Raw genomic sequence first — 23457 nt, 5'->3', positions numbered from 1 at the left:
CCAAAAATAATACTTAATTTTAACTCAAAATTTATAAATAATTTGAGATAATTATTTTTAAAACTAACCATAGATAATTTGATACGAACAAAGTAGAAAAAAGACGGTTAGATACACAAAACATCACGTGTTAACATGATTCAGAGAAACACGGTGTGACATAAAAAAACATGTTCTAATACAAACATTAATAACTATTTCAATAACTCAAGCTCGTAATATACAAATCACATAAAAATAATTTTACCATTGCTCCAAAAATCCCGCTCCAAGCTTACTTCATTTTTATTCCATAAATAAATTGCTTACAAAACAAATTAATTCTCTTTTCCCTTTTTTTTTTCTTTCTTTCTTCACCAATCACTAATCGCTGTTCACTCTACTCTCTCTTCTGCCTCTTCCCTTCTAACTGGTAAGTTTTTTCCCTCTTTCAATTCTCAATATTCAGCTTCTTCAAGTAAAATTATCTGTGTTTTTCAGTTTGTTTTGGGGGGACCAATTCTGGGTTTTAATCGAATTCTTGATTGTTTTATGGAAGTAATAATCTGGGGATCCAATTTGTTCTGTTTGGGATGCTGAACACACCACCGTCATTGAAAAAAATAATTTTTTTGATTGATTTGCTTTAATTTTGATTTCTAAAGTTGCTATGAATTGTAATGTTTATGTCAATTCTTTAGAATGAGATTCGTTTTATTTTTTTTGTTAATTATTTGGTGGGTTTATTCTATGAGTAAAGACGTTTCATTTTTGAGCGGTGTGGTGGGGTTGAGGCGTTTCTTTTATTGAAATTACTATGAATTCTGATAAGTTTTTCCCTAATATTAGTAATAGGGACATTTGATTAATTACTGTGGAGTATACCTTTAAATTTCCCTTTTTATGTGTGGTGGCGGCGGTGGTGGTGGCAGGGGCAAAGCTAGGGTATCACAATGGTCGAAAAATTATACTATATTAGGAGATGTTGAAACTTTTTGCTTCTTCGTATGTTTGCTTCTTTATATTTTGAATTCACTTAGTGACAATCCCGGTTCTGCCACTGGGTGGTGATGGTGGGGTGGATGAGGTGGGTATGCAGTTAAGTTTCTATGGCTTTTAGGTCCTGAGACACAAGATATGAGGTAAACAGTCGCAAAGAAATCATTGAAAATGGGGAAAAAATGATTTTATACTTCGAGTTTATCCTTCCTAGCTCCGTTTTTTAGGTCTAGTGGCACAAAATATGAGGAAAACAGTCACAAAGAAATCATAGAAAATGGGAAAAACTGATTTTATACTTCGAGTCTATCCTTCTAGCTCCGTTTTTTTAGGTCTTGAGGCACAAGATATGAGGAGAACAGTCGCAAAGAAATCATGGAAAATGGGGATTAAATGATTTTATACTTCGAGTCTATCCTTCCTCGCTCTGTTTCTTTTTTTATATATAGTTTATTGTTGGTGTAAATCTGGTTAAAAAGTAAAAATTGCTTCTTGCATGTACTTTAACTTGTTTATGGAGTAAGAAAACTCCAGTGTAATGGCATATCTATGTAGTGTTATAATGTTATTAAAAGCCATTACTTCGTCCCTTAAAGCTAAGCGATGTAATGATTAGTTATCACTTCATAGGTGAAGCAATGTAGTTTAGAGAAGTTTGCGCTTCAAAAAGCGGTGCACAAAGTGATAACAACGAGAAAATCTCAACTTTGAGAAGTTAGTTTTATTATAGGCATTATGTGTGTTTTATATAGGCATTATGTTTCTTGGCTGCTGAAATTAGTTATTTTAATTGCAACTTATTTTTTATTGTACTATATTCATAGATGGTTGATTTCTGGTTTTCTTGTTCTTCACGAGTAGAAATGAAAGGTTCAGGGCAATTGCCTTTGGAAAAAGGAATTAAAAAAAGCTACAACATGTTGTTCAAGTTGAAATAAATGTGATTTTTAAATATCCTTCATTTCTGTTTAAGATCCTTTTGGTAGGACATGGAACTTATAGCAATGCGCTTCAGGAATAATTATAGATCCCCCCTAAAGTTGATTGACTGAGTTGCTTTGCTTTCTATCTATCTGCCAGGACATTGTAAGAAGAACTAAACTTACTAGAACTAGAGAAGCATGCAATCAAATTCCAAAAGTGCAAATTGTGGGGAAGCCAGAACTTATAATGTTCCAAATTCCACTGTAGAACCTTGGTGGAATACTGCTGGCAATAATCCTGTTTCTCTTGGATTGATGCGGGGAAGTGCATCAGATTCACCATCACCCGAACAAGCTGTGGATGGCCGATCACAATCTGATGGTGGATCCAACGAGGAAGATGACGATGCTCCTGAAAAATCACAAAGTACCATACCTAAGCATTCAGGTATCTCTTCAATCTTGATATTTTTTATCAGTAAATAAATTTTATTGATAGCAAAAGATAGTCAAGCACTAAGCTAAAGTGAGGCCCTCCTGTACAATAACAATAAGGATAGGCTCCCTATACAAAGTTACTCCTGTAGTGAGCTATAAAGTCAGTCACGCCTATTTCATCATATGTATCTTGTAAATTACATGAAGCTGCCAGTAGGCCTAAACACCTGTATTTGTGGGTGGTCTGAATTAAGTTACTCTTTCCACCAAAACACCTTGCATTCCTCTCATCATTCTAAAGACTAAAGAGGTGCTAAAGATAAACCACTGTGGTCATTGACAGAGTATTGGCTGTTTTTCTTCATCTGTCTCTTTCTTACAAGTAATCTACGACTTTTTGCAACTAATAATAGTTGAATATTTTTTACTGTAAGGTTGAAGTTCTGTCACTTGTACTGATTTTTCAAAAGATGTAATACATAAACAACACTCAAACTTGGCCTCAGCTGATAAGTAAGCGCTCCAACTTTGAGTAGGCACATCTAGACACCCTCAACTCATCTCAGTTGAACACTCCAACTTACAAAATGATTATTTAGACACCTCTAAAATTATGTCTCACATTAGCATCGAGTGTCCATGGGGACGAGTTGGAGTGTTTAGTTGACAGTTGAGACCATGTTGAGGTCTCTAGATGTGCACTCTCAATGTTGGATTGCTTATTTAACAGCTGAAGCCAAATTTGAGTGTTTGTTTATTCATTATGCCTTTTCAGAAAGAGTCAAATTAGCATACAAGTTAAAAATATGTTGATACAGCTCCTGCTATTGGAAATACTTTTATTGTTTGTACTTGCATCTGATAAAAGCATGTTATCAAAGTCTTTTCTCTTTACTTCAGGTTAGTGGAATCAGTTAATAGCACCAGTACTTTATGGATTATCTCTGTTTTTTTTCCATATTTTGGAGGTATGCAACATTGGTCATGTGTCGTCTGTCAATCATCTTTGTTTTGTAGCACATTGAGGATAAAATGAGATCCTGTTACTTGAAATGGTTTGTTCATGTCTTGCCTTGACCTGCAGATGCACCTATCAGTAGGTGCTAAACCATGGGAAGTGAAAGTGTTGAAAGGGAACGAGGTAGATCTAAAATCAGATAGAAGGAATTTGTCTTGGAAGACCTACAATCTCTTGCAATTCAGCGAAAAATAGAGCACAATGTAAAAGGGATATATATAGGAGATACCATTTAGTTAAAAATATAATTTAGTTCTGTTAGTACTCAACTTTAGATCCTATGTTTTCTAGGAATCTTTTAGTCACGACAGTGATTTTTATATTAGTTGAACATATAGAGAACTTTATGGTTTTTTTTTCTGGGAATAATATTGGTCTAAAAGGAGCGATATGGTCGGTACGGATTCATAGAGCTAATCCTAATTTGCTTGAGATTGAGGCATAGTTGTTGTTAAGGATTGGAAGTCTGTTATGATTCTTCATTTGCCTAGTTACTTTCTTCTTTTAAATCTTTTGCCATAGAGAGGAAAGAAGGTGACATGTTTGTTGACGAGGGAAGTGTTGTGGTAGAGATAGGAAAAAAATATAGCTTTCATGATGTTAATGGCTATAAATTACTTTAAGTAATGCCTATGCATTCTTGGCATCAGAATTAGATGGGAGTTATGCACAAGTAGATCAGAATTTACAGCCAATGGCATCAACCATACCTCCAAAGGGTGATGGGAGCCTAACACAACCCCCACAGCTTAAACTTGTTGCGCACTCCATGGTAAGTATGTTTGACTCTATGGAGTTTGAGAAGTTTGATTTGCTTGTTAGGTTATCTTGTTTTTTTCCCCTTTCTGATTTTGATGTTATTCTGTAATTGACATGCAGGTGTGTGCTCCAAATCTGTATGTTGACCCATACTATGGGGGAATACTGGCACCTTTTGGTCAGCCTATGGTATGCATGTGATTTGAATTCATAACTTTCATGTTTCCAGTTTTTTCCCCATTACTTTGTTTTGGATCTGATATGTTAAGAGGACAATTTTACTTTAGACCTGATATGTTAAGAGGAAAATTTTACTTTTCTGCCAATTTAAACTATGAGATACCTATGGGCCTGCTCAGTGTATTATGTCCTTAGGGATGTCTAAACATAAAAGCTGCTTCTGTGTGGTTGTTCGATGTGTCTTCTGGCAGATGCTGAAACATAGTCTTTATATGTGTTGTTCTAACCATGATATCTTCTTGTAGTTAGCTTTGTTTTTATTAACACTCCTTTTCTCCATATTACCAGCTCCCAGGAGACTTGCTTAATATCCTTCTTGCAATCATACATCTTACAACATTATTGGTCAATATGGGATGAGTTATTTCTTCTTTCAATTGAACTAGAATCAGTGGCACCCAGTGCGCACGTCCCTTTCCTTTAAATCATTGAATGGATTTCGTAGGACAGCTAGTATAAAGGGTATTCCGGATGCAACTTCTTTTATTTTTCTTTTAAGGAACTTTTCCCTTTTTTTTTCTACTTCGACTAACAAAAACAGACAACGAGTTCCAGAAAGATCTCTAACTTTAATATTCTTAAAAGGTAGATCAGCCAGGTCGTACTGGCTGATTCCCATATCATTTAGCTCTCTGCTTGATATGTATAGGAGTAGGAAACCACCTTGAAGAAACATCCATCATTAAAAAAAAAGATACAAAAAAAATAATTCATTATAACATAGTTGTGCCTGGGGCTGGTTGATGACTGAGCACAAGATTTTTTAAGATCTTAACTGAAGGTGGTGCTATACAGGTCCCTCCTCATGTACTTGATATGCATCATCCGAGGATGCCTTTGCCCCATGAAATGGCTCAAGAGCCTGTTTATGTCAATGCCAAGCAGTATCATGGTATTCTGCGACGAAGAGAGTCACGTGCGAAAGCAGAACTTGAAAAGAAGCTTATAAAAGTGAGAAAGGTTAGTATATGCCTCATCCACTGGGTTGCTTGGTGGGTGTTCTTTTCTCCTGTTATCTAAAGAATGCATGATGCGCCGTTTTAGCAGCGTATTTTTTGTTATATGTGCCTGGGTGTTCTGGAGATATGTTACTCGGGATGATCTTCTCTTAGTTAGAATTGGTTGTACCTATTTCCTTGTTATGGAACAGAGATGTACCCACTCTTTGGCTGAGCTCACTTTTCTTTAAAAAAAAGAAAAGAAATTCAACTGTTTAACAGGTTGTCTGAGCATTGTGCATGAAATTGCAGTTTTAAGAATTTTATGTCACTTAAGTAAGAGGAATTGAAAGGTAACTGATCATAATATTTCTGTAGCATAAAGTAAACAGGATTTGATAGTTTGTTTCAACCCAATCCTCCTTCCCTGGGTGCCACCCCCATAAGAGAGTATGACAATCTGTTATTAATTTGCTTTTATCTGTGTAGAATGCTGTTTCCCACTTTACTTTTTTAGACTGTTCAGTCAAAAAAAATAAACACAATGAATAGAATTTGGTGAAAGGAGTTGCTTATGCCAATGTTTTGGCAATTAATACCAATATCAGTTTCTCCATTGCTATATTTTTATTGTGAAGTCACATGATTGGCTGAAATGGTTTTGCACATATTGTGTGCTGGTGATATGGTCTGACCTTTTTCTATGCTTTTATTGAGCCGAGGGTCTTTCGGAAACAGCCGTCCTACATTGGTAGGAGTCAGGTCTGCGTACACTCTACCCTCCCCAGACCCCACGATGTGGGATTTCACTGGGTTGTTGTTGTTTGTGTGCTGGTGATATGCGAATATGCTCGGTTTATTCTGTTTACTCATTCTCAATAGCTGATACTTTCTGTCTTCCTCATTATACAGCCGTATCTTCACGAGTCGAGACATCAGCATGCCTTGAAAAGGGCAAGAGCTTCTGGAGGGCGTTTTGCTAAAAAGTCAGATGCTGGTACTTCTAAGGAAGACGGATCTGGTTCTGCTGTGTCTGTGCATTCATCAGGTTCTGAACCTTTGCTGTCCAACGCTGTTGATGTTCCAGAGTGGCGTCAGCATTCTTATTCGAATGGTAAAGGTTATGGAAAACAAAGCAGCTTTCAGGAATCGAAATATCAGGCCCAGTCTGCCCAGGTAGGGGAAGGAGGTTCTTCCGGCCAGCGATGGTAGAAACATCACATCTTAACAAGGTTTTCGCTGTTTAGTGAAGCTTTAGTACCTCTGACCATATCAGCAGTTATATGTTTCACTCTTGGCTGGTCCAAGCCTGGTGGCAATTCATCCTTGGCTTTTTATTTCAATGTTATGGAAAAGAGGGGCCATGCGCCTAGTAGATTCGGTTCTTCCTTTCTGTACAGAAAAAATGGACTAGGACTAGAGTTGAAACGGAAGAATTCAGTAAGCATATGGCTAGCTTGTTAGTGTAATTTAGAGGGGTGTAAACTGTAAAGTTATAGGTATGCTGTAGACTTGTCCCATTTCCTCTTAGGGAGATGAAAAGTTTGTAGGTAGGTTGTATACTTGTCAACATTTCCTTTGTGCTGCTGTATTTTAGGATCTTGATTTTGTGGAACTACGAATTTGTTGTTTAATTCGATGACAGTGGTAGTGTCTTTCTGGGCTATGAATGTGATAACCTTAGAATCTGGAGATTGTTCCAAGTACAACACATTGGAACGAAGTTCGTGCAAGTTGTTCTGAACATCACCGTTAACTATCAAGTTTGTGTTCAAATTGTTAGTGATGTTGAAGTTCATATAGTCTGCTGAAATGGTACCATCTGCAAGTAGTCCATATTTTGTTCTTTGTAAATTTGAATATCCCAACTTTGTGTTAAATTTTCAGAGCTGTGTTTATGATATACAAGCGATATACATGAGACTTCTTTTTCAATCTCAAAGTTCAATATGAAATTTTGTCCGAAACCTAACTAAATTGTCCCAAACTTGAGATATAAGCTCCTCGAGATGACATGACTTTTCACTTATACAGCTCAAGTAAGCGTGTGAAGAACCTAAAAAAATAATTTTAATATTTTTTTACTGACTTGGCAATTTGTGTGATTTTTACCTCAAATAGGCGCGTGCTTAAAAAAATGATTACAACCTAAAGCTTAATTACCTACTTGTTTTTCTTTACAATTTCGAAATACATATAATTAAATACATGTTTGATCTCTATGAATACGATACTTTGATCATTTACTATTAATAAGCTTACAATCTCAAAATCAGCACTTACACTAATAACGGTTGCACGTTTATTTGTTTATATTTGACTTGATATATTTTTTACGAAAAATGATAATTTTACTATATTATAAGTTATTTCGCTCGCTGAGAAATGAATTGACAATAATTATTAGTACTTGATAATAAGGGTAAAATATGTATAACATAATAAATTATTTCTTGACTTTTTAAATTAGACAAGTAAATGTAACATCTATTTTTAACATGTATTCAATTCGTTTCAATTTATTCATCTTACTTTCCTTTTTAGTTCGTTTAAAAAAAAAATTAAATACCTCTTTTCGTTTTTGACAACTCTTTAATTTCAACTTTTCACATAATTTATTTAAGATTATAAGATTAAATAATATTTCGATACATTCTACATATCTTTAGTTTAAAAACATAAGATTTCAATTTTTATTTTATTTTTTAAAACTTATTTTCAAATTAAAATTACTAAACAAATAAAAATGGAGAAAGAAGTTATTAAAGGATTTATTTTTGTGGTTACAAAGTATAATGACTTGAACCAATCTATCATAATTTTCTTACATAATGACCAAAAATAGTAATGGCAACAACCATTACATACTACAATATTTATTTGTGCCGTCAAAAGGTATAATGACTTAAAACCATTTGTCAGATTTATACTCAGAATGTCACGTATAATAAATTGAAGAAATTGTGGGTTGTTAAAGTTTTAATGACATAAAAAAAAGATAGCAATATTTTCACCAAAACACCTTGTTTGGATGGTTGTTACTCATTCTATTCTATTCTATTGTATCATATTGTTAGTCTGAATGTAATATTTGCTTTAATTCTTATTTAAATTTTATTGTACCTTATTATTTAAATTCATTGTTAGATAATGATAAAAAGACCCATAATGACCAATTTAGTATGATTGCATCGTTACCTTAACATTTTCTTCTCATTTTGTCTTTATTTATTATTTAAATAATTCTATTTTATCATTTACTCTACATTTTCATAGTAACTCTACCTTGTACCCTACAAATTTCTTGCAGATTTATCGTTCAAATTATGGATATGTGACATTATATAATGACAGAGAATAATACAATCTATTCAAATATTGTATTCATTAAAATAATACAATACAATACGATACATTATGAAACAATACATAACAACCATCCAAACAAAGTGTAAGGAGATTTGAAAATGTTCAAAATAATATAGTACCTAAAATTTAAATATAGAACCTCAAGGTGAATTTTGAACCCCTGAATCATTGATTCAATTTTTAATTTTATATTTAGTTGATTCAAAATTTATATACATAGACTGATTATTTCTTTTAAAAATCTTATATATACATTATAATTTTTATCGATGGAGATTGAGTGAACACCCCGCACCCCCTTCTAGATCCGTTCGTCTTAATAAGTCCATTTAATTGGAAATGACAAGAGGAGATAGGGGAGTGAATGGAATTTCATTTTAAATAAGTCACAAGCCATTATATTTCATTAAAAGTTCTCTATTTCCATACTTTTTTTTATTAGTTGCACTAGTTATGTTTTTTAGGAATTAAATTCTTTCAGCCACTAATAAAATGAATAAATTTTCAAATCTTTTGTAAAAAAATATTACTATAAAAGAGACTTTTAACTAGGATTTCCCCCCCTAGTTTCAATTAGGAAATTTGTGTTTTGACCTACCTAATTAAGTCAAATCAAAACTTGATCATAAAATTGAATTCACACGTTATAGGTAATCCATTCATGTAATCTATTTTGGAATTTGACATGGTTGAACAGGTTGACTTTAGATGGTTGACTTTAGTTTTTTCCAAAATTGAGGAAATGGACCACTTAACCTAATATGATATTTAGTTCAATAATTTTCTTAGATTGAGGGATCCCAAGTTGTTTTTTCGAAAGCATAATTTGATTATTTATTGTAAGACATTATTACTTGGTTTTATTGAGTTGATTTAATTCAATTTAGTTCAAATTGTGAGTTAGATTGATTTTAAAAAATGAAAACATGACAATTAATTTGAAACGGAGGAAATATTTTTTGTATACTTCATACTTTAATCGATTTACTTGTAGATACGGTTGGCACTGCAAATGTCTTACGCCTCCAAATTTGAGGGACTTTTTTTCTTAGTAATAATAGATCATAGGGTTTTTAAAGAAAAAAAAATTGTGTGTCATTCGGAAAAAAAGTAAATATTTTATATATAAAAAAAGAATTATTAGAAGAAGTTTGATATATTTGGATTACTATGTCTAGGTCCTTGAGCGAATCTCATGTTAGCCCCAAGACGTTGGTTTCTAAATAAAAAAAAAAAATGCTTGAACTTGACAAACTTCTCGTCTAAGGAAAGATTAAATAAATGGATTGATTATATTATCCATCGAAAAAATATTATTAGAAGAAATCCATTATAAAAAAAATGATGAACAACTTTTCGTCTCAAGAAATTAGACACAAAAATATATTCATTTTTCTTAAAAACTTAAGAACCTCTTTTGGTTTTGTTTTTATGCTACTAATGTGTTTAACCCACCCTACTTGCAAATATCAATATCCAATTCAAGTACTAAAAAGAACTCTTTTATGTAATTAATGAAAATTAATTTTCTTTTGCCTTTTTACTCTCTTATTAATGAAATGAATGGTATCCAAAGCTCAAACCACGTTCTCTTAAAAAATATATTAGTAAACAAATGAATGACCACATGATATCTGGTTAACTAATTAATAAAATTATGTAATATATTTAGGTTGAAATTTTTTTTCTTTTTTTGTACTAACAATTTTTTATATTTTAGATCGCATTCGAATCTAGAAATAATAAATCAGGCACCTTAAGGTATCTAGATTTTGATCCTCGTCAACATAGCAAAGTAAATCAACGTTCATTACGGTGGGATGACTCAGAATTTTTTCGACCTTAATTATAGATTTCAAATTTGAACTTGTAAAAATCAAGGTCAGGCAAGACATTCTAAAAGGTTATGGAATAGTTACCTAAAAAATATGGGGTAATATATGATTTTACCTATTAGGAGCACCGCCTTCAGAATTGGATTTTGTAATGCGCGAATTTAAATTTAGTCAAACCCGATACGAGTACCGAAACTCCAAATAATAGAAAGGTATAAGAAATATAAATTGTTCCTTTGCACATTCTCCTAAACAATGTATTTTAGTTACAAACTCTTTCTAACTTTATCTCTAACAAATAATGCAAACAAAACATCATACTTTGAATTAATGTAGTAAACTTGTTTTTTCTTTAATGAACTTGTTGATTAGTAAAATAGTCCATTTAGCATCTCACAATTACATTAAAGCATACAGTTATTATTCTTAATGGTATCCCAAATTAGAAAAGGCTTATATATACCTATGCTTATATAAACCTACTCTCCAAGATTAACTGCTTATAGTGAGGTCATCCTAACCAAGATAGATTTGACACTAATTATATGAAAATAGTCAAGACAAAAATTTGTTATTTAGCTACAGAATTTATCGTTGTTAACTCCTGATTTTGTTAGCCCTATGTATTTTGGCCGTAGCATAAGGGGTATTTGTACTTGATCACAAAGAAGAAGATTTTTCAAAGAACAGTAACTAAAGTGTCACTGTAAGAAAGAAGTCGAAATTATTTGTGAATTTCATCTCTATTTTATTGCTAAATTGTTCGTAGCTAATAAAAAATCTATTAGCGACTGCTAATTAAGATTGGCCATAAACTATGGGGTATCCTAAGCTCAATGTGTCCTTCTAATAGACAAATAAAAAAATAGATTAATTTTATAATGGCTGACTAAATGAATTTTAATTAATTTATTTATAGAATATATTATAAAAATGTTCTTCAAAACAGTTACTGTCCCTTTTACAATTTCGATGCTCCTTTAATTTGTTTATTTATTTCATTTGGCTTCATATTTTGGTCCTTTTTTATTTTTTATTTTTTGTTTTTAAAACACTGTTGAAAAAATGGGCCTACTTGTATGGGGAGATTTTTTAAATTGGCAAATAATAAAGATAATTTTTTTTTTCAATTTGACAAGCTTGGTGAATAGTTGAACAAAATAGGTAGAATGAAGATATTAGATAGTGCAAAAATTTTCTAGTGAATAATTGGATACAAATGCAAATCTAGTCAATTTGATAATAATTTTGAGCAATTTAACGTGCTAAGATGAGTAGAACAAAGATAGTATTAATTAAATTTCTTTAGTTTGAAAAGAATTGTAATAATTGAACAACACAAATAAATCGATGTATGAATAATTGAAAAATAATTAGAATGAAGATTGTATTAAAATCACACCTCGCTAACATAACTTGTAAACAAGGAAAGTTCTACAAATCCAGAAAGAATCAAAAATAGATAGAATGAAGAATTTATTAAAGAAATCATGTACTATACCGGAAACAACATAGTTTTCATTCATTTAGCTCATATAATATATGCTTTATTGCAATAATTGATTCAAATATGTTCTAAGTTTAACTGAAACTTCAGTTGCCCTAATTAGCATATAAATAAGTGAAAGAAGACCAATTACGTTCTTAAAGTATGCGAAATTGAACAGATATATTCTTTCTTAAATAGTTTAACATTTCTTAATTTAACACGTTAAAATGAGCCAAAATAATTAAAATATTACTTCCTCGATTTAGCTTATTTTTATTGTCCACTGTATTAAAAATAAATGTTTACTTTTACTTTTTTGATTTAAAAAATTAAAAAATAATTCATTACTTAATTCCTAATTATTTTTGTTATTACTATAAATTGATAACCAAGTCAATACTGTACAAATAAAAATAGACGGAGGGAGAGAGTAGCATTTAGTTTTGGCTCATTTGAACTTTATTGAATTTAAGATTCTTAACTACAACCATTTCTTTGGGCAGCCTCAATTTATCCTACTATAAATATAAACCTACTCCAACATTTCCATTCTCATTTTCTCCCCTCTAGCTTAGTGCTTTTCTTTGTCCAAAGTCTATATATAGTCAAAAGTCTATTTTCTATAATTTTGAATTTCAATATTATTTAAGTTATATATACTGATAGTTTAAGTGAAATCTACAAATATCACACAATGGGTCCATCTTTTTCTCCTAGTAGAAGAAGAACAAGAAGTTCAAGAAATAATGAAGAGGTATCATCATTAGATGTTTCTCCATGTAAGACTACTTCATTGAAGAATAATGATGATACTATTAGTAGTAGTCATGAATATTATTGTTCAACTCCAAAAGCTAAGAGATTTCAAATTCCAAAAATCAAGAATTGTCCACCAGCACCAAAGAAGAAGAGAAGAATAGTACTATCATCATCAACTTGTAGTAATAATAATAATAATACATTGAAAAGAAGTCCTCTTTCTTTCTTCACTACAACTCAACTAGATTTAGAGCTCTTTTTCAACTTTGCTCATTGAGAAAATATATATGTACTTCTTGTTCTTGTTGGTTTCTATGGTGACTTTCTTCTATTTCTTTTTTTTCTTTCATGGGTCTTGCCACAGTTTCCAATGAGGAAGAAATGTCTACTTAAAAAAAAATAGAATTAGTGACTGAGGAATTTTATAGCTAAACAATAAAATTCGTCACTAATTTTATTTAATGATGGACTAGTGATGGATTATCACAAAATTATGTTAGCTACGAGTAATCTACCGATTAAGTTCTTCAGATTTTTCACTTTCGGTGTCGAGCCCGTCTCTACACGATGTGGGTGGAGCGTGGGATCTATATTAAACTGTGATCAATTGATTTTGGGTACATTGATCAAAATCGAAGGAGAAACTCAAGACATATACAATGATTTTTGTAGTTAAAACAAAAGTTGAGGTGAAATCAAAGAAAATGGAATAGCTTGTATATAGAAGTTTTCATATCAGTCATTTCCTTTTTTTTTTTAATCTCCTTTTGGAATTCTCCTCTTGATTAATATTTTCTTCTCAAAATATCATGTAAGTTTTTCACATAATATCTCGTATTTTGGACATATAGCTCTATTTTCAGATATTTAAATTATTTTAGTTGAATCTCTACATCCTATTGGTATCCTAAAATTTAAAATTTAGATCATGGAGAATTTGACATATAAATTCACACTCATATCGAACACCCGCATTCCAGTCCAAGCAAATTAATTTACCAATAAATTACTGACCAAGTTCATAGTTAATTTCAATTTCTTTTTACCGTTTGAAAGACAAGGCACTATATCAAAAATGATCTTTAGTGGCAATTGATTAACTGCAATAGCTTAGATGCCACTAAATATTTATTTTAGCGGCATTAACACTCTTTGTAAATGTTCCTAAAGCGTATAATGAATTCAATGACAATTAATTAATGTCGGTAAAGGTCTTAACACTTTTTATTAATGTGTATATTTATTATCGTTAAAAACTATTTTTATTAGTGTGATAGGAACTCATGGTCATGGATAATGGACGTATCATTATATCATTAAAATTTAATTTATAGTAATATTCCAACTAGTTACGTACGTCATTTAATTAAACCAAACTTTTATATGTTACTTTGTTTTGTCTTTAGTTTACATAATTTGGTACATAATGTAATGTTGTGATAATCTTCAACAGGCTTTAATTTGGTACCTGTTGAAGATATTTATATTTGTTGTTCTTGTTCTTTATGTATAGGGCATACTTATTACAAACTTCATATTTACTTATTATGGTTGTACTACTTCTCTTTTCATTATTTGGTCTTGAATTTATTGCTGAATTTTGGAGGTTTCATGAAAGTGGCAATTAATAGATGGAATTTGAATTTTATGACTATGATTAACTAGCAAGAGTTATCCACTTTTTTGGTGTGTGTGGTTGTTTGCAACAAATTTTTCAATTATGAAAAATATCCGGTAATCACAAAATAAATTTTAAAAAATAATTTTATTTATCAAGATTAATGTAAGTACAAATTTGTATGTTTTCTTGATCCAAAATATTCATGGGTTGTAACACACGAAAAATGAGAAAATTATCCAATTCCGCATGTGCGGCTCCTAAATGCAATGAATGTGTTGTAGATCGTTCCAAGGCTACTTGTGCTGATCCCTTGAGTACTTACGGAGGGTCCCATAAAGGCTTTGGAAAAAAATTGACCAAAAGTCAGTTCACCAAAATATTAATGGGCTAACACACACGAAAAATGAGAAAATCATCTAATTCCGCTTGTGCGGCCCCAAAATGCTATGAATGTTTCGTAAATCGTGACAAGGCTACCCGGATACTTACGGAGGATCTCATAATAGTTTCATTATTTTTTTGACGAAAAGCCAGTTCACCAAAAAATTTATAGGCTAACACACACGAAAAATAAGAAAATCACCTAATTCCACTAGGGCGGCCCCTAAATGCTATGAATGCGCCATGAATTTTGTGGATGCTATACATACTGATCCCTCGGGTTCTTATGGAAAGTCACATAATGGTTTCGGAAAAAAATTGATTGGAATTCGGTTCACCAAAATATTCATTGGTTAACATACACGAAAAATAAGAAAAAATTGCTTCATTCCACTTGTGCGGCCCTAAATTCTATGAATACACCGTGGATCGTATCGAGGCTACACGTATTGATCCCCTAGGTACTTACCAAGGGTCCCATAATGGTTTAGGAAAAAAGTTAACTTGAATCTAGTTCACAAAAATACTCACATGCTAATACACACGAAAAATGAGAAAATCGCCTAATTATGCATGCGTGGTCTATAAATGTTATAAATGTGTAGTGGATCGTGTCGAGGCTACACTTACTGATCCCCGAGAATTTACGGAAGGTCCCATAATGTTTTTGACCAGTTCACCAAAATATTCATGGTTACACATGAAAAATGAGAAAATTGTTTAATTCCACTTGAGCGGCCCTAAATGTTATGAATGCGCCGTGGATCATGTCGAGGCTGCACGTACTTATTCCGCGAATACTTACCGAGGACATGATCAATATATATGCTCCAGCTTGAGGGAAGTGTTTCAGAATGAATCTAGATCATTTCTTAGGATTGTACATACCACATATATATAGAAATAGCAAATTTATAAAAATCTCTTTTATATCTTTTATTTCTTTCCTTAGCTAGAACCTTATGTACTTATATTTATATTGCTTACCTCTTGGAATAATATAACAAGGTATTCTCCATATCTCGTCTTTTACAAGCAGAAATCAGACACAATCCTGAACCTTTAGATCATTCAATTGGACGATATGTGCCATCTCTAAAAACATTGTATTTCACTCAACTCTTTCCCATGACAGCATAACACAAACATAGAACAGCTGACTTTAAGCTCAGAAAAAAAAAAAACTGCAGTTCGAAAATACTTTTATACAGACTCATGATGGTCTTTCATCAAAAGATCGTTGGCTTTTGACAAAACATGCACAGTTTCGTCCTAAATATCTCACATCATTAAGAGTATTACTTTGCTTTATACATATCTTCCTTTTTGTTATCAACTTCTAATGTGAGACTTTATACACACAACCAACATAACATCGAGGTATTCCGTCACGGTTATCATAAGCAGCTCATACCTGCAGATTTATCTCCAAAACAACACTCTGCTTCATCACTTCCTCCAGTTCCAAAATTGTGGAAATATGAATCTGGAAAAGTAATTAACAAACATTGAACAGGTTCCCTGGAAAAGTAATTAACAGACAAAATGCATGTGTTATTACAAGTGTTGGGACTTTTATTTGAATCTTTTATGTGATTTGACTATAAATAGTTTTTACATATCCAAAAACTCTTTCATGGAACAAGAGCACAGATTGTTGCTCATGGGATGGAGTTCATTGTGACGAGATGACGGGACAAGTGATTGAGCTTAACCACACTTGCAGCAAACTTCAAGGCAAGTTTCATTCCAATAGTAGTCTCTTTCAACTCTCCAATCTCAAAAAGTTGGATTTGTCTTATAATGATTTTTCCGGGTCGCTCATTTCACCTAAATTTGGTGTGTTTTCTAGTTTGACACATCTTGATTTGTTTCTTACTAGTTTTACAGGTCTAATCCCAGCAGAAATCTCTCACCTTTCTAAATTATGCGGAGTGATTATGGGATTAGATTCGGTCCTAACAATTTTGAATTGTTCCTTAAGAACTCGACCCAATTAAGAGAGCTCGACCTTAACTATGTGAACATTTCTTCCACCATTCCTCTAAATTTCTCTTCTTATTTAACAACTCTATGGCTTCCCTATACACAGTTACTTGGGATATTGCCAGAAAGAGTTTTCCACCTTTCCAACTTAGAATCTCTTGATTTAACAGACAATCCCCAACTCACAGTTAGATTTTCCACGACCAAATGGAATAGCAGTGCATCACTCATGGAGTTATATCTCAGTGGTGTGAATTTCACTGGTAAGATACCAAATCAACTATTGTTCAGATTAATTAATTAGCAAGCCGCTCCATGATTTTAAAGTTTCGTGACACAGAAAAAGATTCAGAAAAAGAAAAGTAGAAAACTAAAAGAAATACCTTGACAAATAGACTTTGGAACTAGGTTTGCTGTGCATTTTCACAAAAATGTGCCCTCCTCGATCAGTCAAGCTATGACTACAGCTTTCTTTAAGCAATGCTTCAATCTCTGTGCAAAATCCATATGTAGGATCCTTTTAGCTGATTTTGATGAATAGAGATTCCATCACAGCTGCAGTTAGCAGCTTACTAAATAAAACTGTGGGTCGAAACCTTATGTATTCCAGCATCTAACATTTTTTTCTCGAGGCAGCAGCATGATCCACCTCTCTGCACCAGCATAAATGATTGAGAGTTGCACATAATGCCCAGAATGATTCGGTTGAGACTTGAGCAATAGTTCAGCTACTTCATTTCCCAACTCAATAGCTCCATGAAGTCTACAAGAACCACCCTTGTAGCATGGTGTTGAATATTTCTCTGTGGTTACCTAGTGACTGATTTGATACCAGCAAGTTAGACTTTTGCATATGAGTTTAATAAATCCCCCCGTGGGATGGATAGGTTGCCTAGTTAATTAGTTAGGGTGCATGCAAGCTCTAGGGACACCGTTAGTATCACTAAAAAAATGAATACACAGGGCACTGTAGAATATATGCCCAACTATGGGATAGACTTCTGCTCATACATAGTTGTGAGTTGTGACATATTGATAATCTGAATAGATACTGCTTAGTGAGATGGTTGTAAACTTGATCCCCATTATGGATAAATTCCTTGAGGACTTGAAGTTACTGCCACTCTATGTCATTATATTATGGACCATCTTATGTTTTCATGTTTGGGAAACAAGAAATTGTACGTACTAAGTAGGTTATATGGGAGCCATGCATTTTTTTTCTAAAAAAATTCAGTTTTGTGACTTCATGAGATGTAGAGTGCAAAACAAATAATTTTTAGCTCCATGTGGAACTTTCTCTTCATGTTTTCTTTTTGAGAAATTGCTTCATGGATCTTTTTTGTGTCTTTGAAACTCGAATATGCCTTTCGTTATGCATCAAAAAGTAGAAGTTTCCCTTTGATTATTCTACAGACTACATATATCTTTTTTTTATTTGAAGAATTTGCACCATTCAACAAGAATACAAATCTTCTTCTCTATAATTATTAGTCTTTCTCTTCTTCTTTTCATTTTAGGGGAAGTTTTGACATCTTAGGTGCTCTAATGACCATATATAATGACCATTTTGAGTTATAAAGATCGGCCTTTCTGAATGTGATAGTTGAGAACTGTGATTCTTCGCTTGATCAATTCTTGCCATCCCGCTCGAGTTGGAGGCATCGCTGGAAAAAAAGCCAATTGATTCGATTTTCTCAAAATCAATGAATGGACTTGAAATCATAGATCCATTTTGCTCCTTTCCATGGGCAATCTACTCAAGAGTTTAGTCCCCTAATTCGGTCTATGTCTGGGCTGCTGCCGTACTCAAAGGCGAGGGGCGTTCAATACAAAATCTGGAAAGCTGCAGGGATGACAAAATGAGGGCGCAAACACCTACAATGCCATGATCACATTGGTTTACCTTAGTCTTCTCGCTACCTACTAGAAAAATCCCATCAAGATAGATTATTTCTTTTTTTCTTTATTGTTGACTTTTTTCCACCACAAACACATTTATACCAAACAACACAACCAACGCTAGTAATAATTAGAGTCAAGTAATGCCCTAAATATCCGGGGGCACGAGCTGATGACAACCATGCAGCACCTGTATGAAAGTAAGTACCAAGTATGATATTAACATATCAATTTTACAACAGCTGGGGGGTGCCGGATTCAGAGTTCGTTCAAAGACTACTAAAAAAGAACGTGGACTTGGCTTGGTGTCGGAAATGAAAGAAAAACAAGAGACAGGGCTAATTCATTTTTAGCCTCTCATCTTCTCTAGAAAAGCAAAACTGATCAATGAACAAAAAGCAAAAGTTAACTTCATATTTACTAAAATAAGAAGTACGTAATATCTATAGTGTAAACATGGAAATTAATGTATGTGATTGTCATGACTCAGTTTTTCAACTGTGATGGCACTCGACTATTCCAAGGTGTTTTAGGTCTTCTTATCCAAGAGGACACTTTAATCTTGCTTTAGAGGCCCGAATGCTTATCATTCTTGCCTTCTAAACTTCTTTATATCGAGGGATGAGGAACCATATTATCCTGCATTCCTTAAACCTATGTAGTGAGTCGTGTAGGTGGCGTGTTTAAATTAGGACCATACATTGGGATTCTTTTCTCCTCATCGCTAGCCAGTCGAGATGCTATCTCTCTTCTCCTTCGTCACTCAACCATCAAAATATGGTATATAATTAACAAACTCTTTTTTTTTTTACTTAAAACTATACCGAACCACCTATCTATTCCTTTTTTGGCGCTGTCCCGACACTGATGAGCATCACTTAGGCCTTCATTCATGATACTCTGCTAGGATCTGCAGCGCTTCAGTAGGCCCTAGGCACTGATGTGAGGTTAAAGTTTTTCTTCAATTTGATGCCGCACCCATGCCGAATTATCCAAAAATACACTACTTTTGGAGAATCCGACACGCATCCATTGATATTTTTGAAGAGTCCGAGTAACATAGCTAGTAACATCAACTACGGAAAGTAGTTGTCGAGACAACAATTTCCAGCGTTCCTACATTTTCTCCAGCTAGCATGTCTATCTCCATATCAATCACTTTGTTTCTGCCTCCTCAGCACATCCATCTGTGTCTCGTCCCTTGCGGTAAAAATAATCCCCACAGGAAGCGCTCGCCGTTCCATTCTGTAAAGGTGAAAGACAGCTCTACAGTAATCAGATAAATTATGCATCAAGGAAAATCAGAAGTTACATTCTGTTGTGTATAGTCCTAATATAGCGATTATAGACGTACTTTGAGCATCACTGCGCAGGGTTGTAGATGCAAGTATAAGCAGCTCGACATCATTTATAAGCGTTCTCATCACCAAATTTTTGCTACGCATGAGCTCCACTAGAGCAATATATCTCTTAGACCTACATATAATGGGAAATGAAAATCAATTTCTAGTAAAAACATTCATGAGCAAGGGGGCACTTCTACTTTGCAACCCTTACCCCTTTACAAATAGATATATAAGAAAGAAGCTGACCTTTCTTTCTCACTTGTAAAGAAATACAATCCTATATCTTCTTTACCCGGAATATGATTGTTGAATCGACTTTCTCAGATATTCTCACGGGGAACTAGTTCAAGTTTAAGAGTATCAGGCAAAAGACATGAGAACTCATACACCTTGCGTCTAACTCTGGAAGGAGGATGAGCCTGGATACAATTATCGAGCATCCTAGGCACAAATTTCGGAGCACCTAAGATTTGAAAACTTCCCCTGAAATGCAAAGAGGAAGAGAGACTAATAAATTATAGGGAAGAGAACTTGTATTTCTGTTGAATAGTGCAAACTCTTTAAGTAAAAAAAGGATCTTTAATATATATGTAGTTTGCAGAATAATCAAAGGAAACTTTTCTGCCTTTTGATGCATAACGGAAGGCATATTTGAGTTTCAAGGGAGGAAAAAAATTCATGAAGCAATTTCACAGACAATAAAAACATAAAGAGAATGTTTCACATACAGCTAAAATTATTTTGCATTGTATATCTCATTAAGTCGCAAAACTGATAAAAATAAGAAAATAAACAATCTATGGCTCTCATACAAACTACTTACCTACAATTTGTTTTTTTCCATACCTGGAAACATAAGATGGACCATAATACAACAACATAGAGTGGCAATAACTTCAACTTTTCAAGAAATTTCTCCATAACGGAAATCAATTTTACTACCATCTAACTAAGTAGTATACATTCAGATCATTATGTCACATATTCTTCATTGCCCTACTCATTATTTTAGCGATATTAATGGTGTCCCTACCAGCTTGCATGTACCCCAACTAATTTACTAGGCAACTTGTTCATTTCATAAGCACATATTGACAAGGTCATGTTGCCCACCAAGGCTAAACTAGATGGGCGCACCAGGTGTGTAGCTAAGATCTAAACTTGGAATCTCCAAATTGTTACTCCTATACCTTAACCGCTAGGCCATCTCCTCGGAAACTAACATTATGTTGTTAACTAAAAAGTATTATATATGTTTCCGTAGTTATCAATAGGAAAATTACAAAGAAGAGGTTGATCAGTCAGCTAAACTACTAGAAAAGATGGGTCATCCAAAAACAGAGATGAGCTGAATTGGAATTAGTAATAAATGTACATGATGAAGGGTACTTACTTCCAAGAATGAACTAGAGCAGGATCATAAGAGTGTGTCATAAGTGGATTCGTCATTCCACTCGCTTTCACAGCATTAGGACTCCTAAGCTCCAGAATGGTAGAACCACCAGGACCTAACAAACAGGCTACATCAATTGGATGGAAGTACAAAAATAAATATTTTTTGCTACGAAAGATTTGCAAATATTGATGGTGTAAGGGAGATCATTATTTTGAAAGATAATATCAACTGTAGATATATCAATGGCATTATTTTTTAAAAAATTAATAAGGGTATATGACAAAAAATGAAATTTCTGATGAATAAAGAAATAAGAAGAGGATAAATTTGAACAAGTAATAAATACAAGAGATTTTGGAGAACACTTAACCTTTAGATGATTGTACTTGTTTTGCTCGGTCCAGTTGTTCTGAACTTTGGAAAATTGCGAGGTTTCTTATATCCTGTTGATCCTAAAGAATGTTGCATTGTTCTTTTCTCAGGAATAGAATTGAAAATTTGAGTTCTAGGTTTGCCTAAATTCCCTTGAGTTTCAATCGCCATGGGTTTGGTTAACACAACTCTTGAAGAGACTGTTTTCTTTGGTGGACATCCAAATTTCTTGACGCCTAATGATAGACTGAGTGCTTCTTCAACTGGTAAATATTTCGTTTTTCCTGTCTTGGCCTTCTTTTTCCAGTTAATATCATGCCCACCAAGAAATTTTGTACGATTCTTTAGTGGTGGTGGCAGAGTACCCTGACAAATTATTGCAGAGGCATGCAACTTGGATCCCTCAGAGTACTCATTTTCTAGTCCATGTGAGGAAGAAATAAACCTCTTTCCAGTATCGCATACTTCACAACACCAATTCACTGGTGCAGCTACAAAATAGCCCAGCACACAATACCTAAAAGAAGAGAGAAGGCAAATTTTTGAAAATATGAAGAGGACTACATGTGCATAAAAAATACAAATACTATTTTTGAGGTTTACAAAAAATATATAGATATGGCACTAGGTGATGAAGCAAGTATGGATTACAGAGTCATGGCTTTTAGCTCGCCAGACTGACTGTCCACCCTTTCATGCTAAAAAAGACAGAGAGAGAGAAAGAGAACTCACCGGTGCACGTCAACATCTTTACAACGATGACAGGTAATAATTTCTTTTTGGAAACCTATATCACCGCAAACTTCACAAATCTTTTTCTGCAAGTTCATATAGAAAACAAAAGAAATTCAGAAGCTGACAGACTCTTGAACAGAATGAGGGGACAAAATATCATCAGATACACAAAGCTAAATCATGATCAGCTCAATCAAGTTCTCGTCTTCTTTTAGCTATCATGCTTATCTTTCATAACAAATCCCCCTTATACAGTAGAAGCATATTCACCAGTGGATTCCAATTATTATCCAAACAAATTATTTACCTAGAATATCAGTTTTCTTTCTGTCATTGTAAATAAATGACAAGCAATTCGATTTGCTTCTCTTTTGGTTAATCAGAAGACGGTTCATTTGTATACTTCTTTCATTTAAATTTGTTGTTTCGTTTTTTAATCTTATACCATTAGACACAATCTACGCTGTTATTAACATCCTCCCCCTTCATCTTTTTTTTGGATTGGAAAGGAGATTTTTCAGAACATCAAAGACAGCCTGTTATAGAGCATAAACCTTTGATCACATGAACAATCGCTATGGGTAAAACAAATACTTTCTCCATTTTGATTTATTTATTTATTTTTACAACTCTTTAATTTCAATGAGTTTTTTTGATAGTTTTACCATTATTGTCATTTTTGTTTTTACTTTGTTAGACTTTCTGTAATATGTCAAAATTAGACAAACGACTAATGAAAATTGGAGTAAATACTAAAGAAAAATATATATACTCTTTCATCCGAATTTATATGGTACCTTTTAAATTTTGAATTCAAATATTCCTTTGTAACATTTTTAATGTCTTTTATATATTTTGAATTATAATATATTATGACTTACACAAGTAATATTTTTTACATAATTTCAAATATGTAAATTTTATTTTTAAAAACATAAATTTTCATGTCAAAATTAAATTAAAAAAACTTTA

The 23457-nt window shown here is 33.1% G+C and overlaps 1 protein-coding gene and 1 pseudogene across 1 annotated transcript; one reads left to right on the top strand and one right to left on the bottom strand.

Annotated features, from left to right (window-relative positions):
• The first annotated feature begins 323 nt into the window (after positions 1-323).
• LOC129887969 (nuclear transcription factor Y subunit A-1-like) lies at positions 324-6960 on the top strand. The gene is made up of 6 exons (XM_055963229.1): positions 324-412; positions 2059-2349; positions 4008-4129; positions 4237-4305; positions 5152-5316; positions 6207-6960. Exons 2-6 carry the CDS (start codon positions 2100-2102, stop codon positions 6504-6506), a joined length of 906 nt encoding a protein of 301 aa, XP_055819204.1. The 5' UTR covers positions 324-412; positions 2059-2099; the 3' UTR covers positions 6507-6960.
• Positions 6961-19165: 12205 nt separating this feature from the next.
• LOC129885229 (uncharacterized) lies at positions 19166-22668 on the bottom strand (annotated as a pseudogene).
• Between the last annotated feature and the right edge of the window lie 789 nt (positions 22669-23457).

This window comes from Solanum dulcamara, chromosome 4 (genome assembly GCF_947179165.1).
Source record: "Solanum dulcamara chromosome 4, daSolDulc1.2, whole genome shotgun sequence".
Classification (NCBI taxonomy): domain Eukaryota; kingdom Viridiplantae; phylum Streptophyta; class Magnoliopsida; order Solanales; family Solanaceae; genus Solanum; species Solanum dulcamara.
Note: the sequence above shows the minus strand (reverse complement) of the source record. Positions and strands in the feature narration are given on the sequence as shown.

Excerpts from the sequence above, each read along its gene's own strand:
- LOC129887969 (XM_055963229.1), top strand. The coding sequence starts at position 2,100 with ATGCAATCAAATTCCAAAAGTGCAAATTGTGGGGAAGCCAGAACTTAT. Across the intron at positions 2,350-4,007 it reads TACCATACCTAAGCATTCAG|AATTAGATGGGAGTTATGCA; the intron begins GTATCTCTTCAA and ends TCTTGGCATCAG. Across the intron at positions 4,306-5,151 it reads CACCTTTTGGTCAGCCTATG|GTCCCTCCTCATGTACTTGA; the intron begins GTATGCATGTGA and ends GGTGCTATACAG.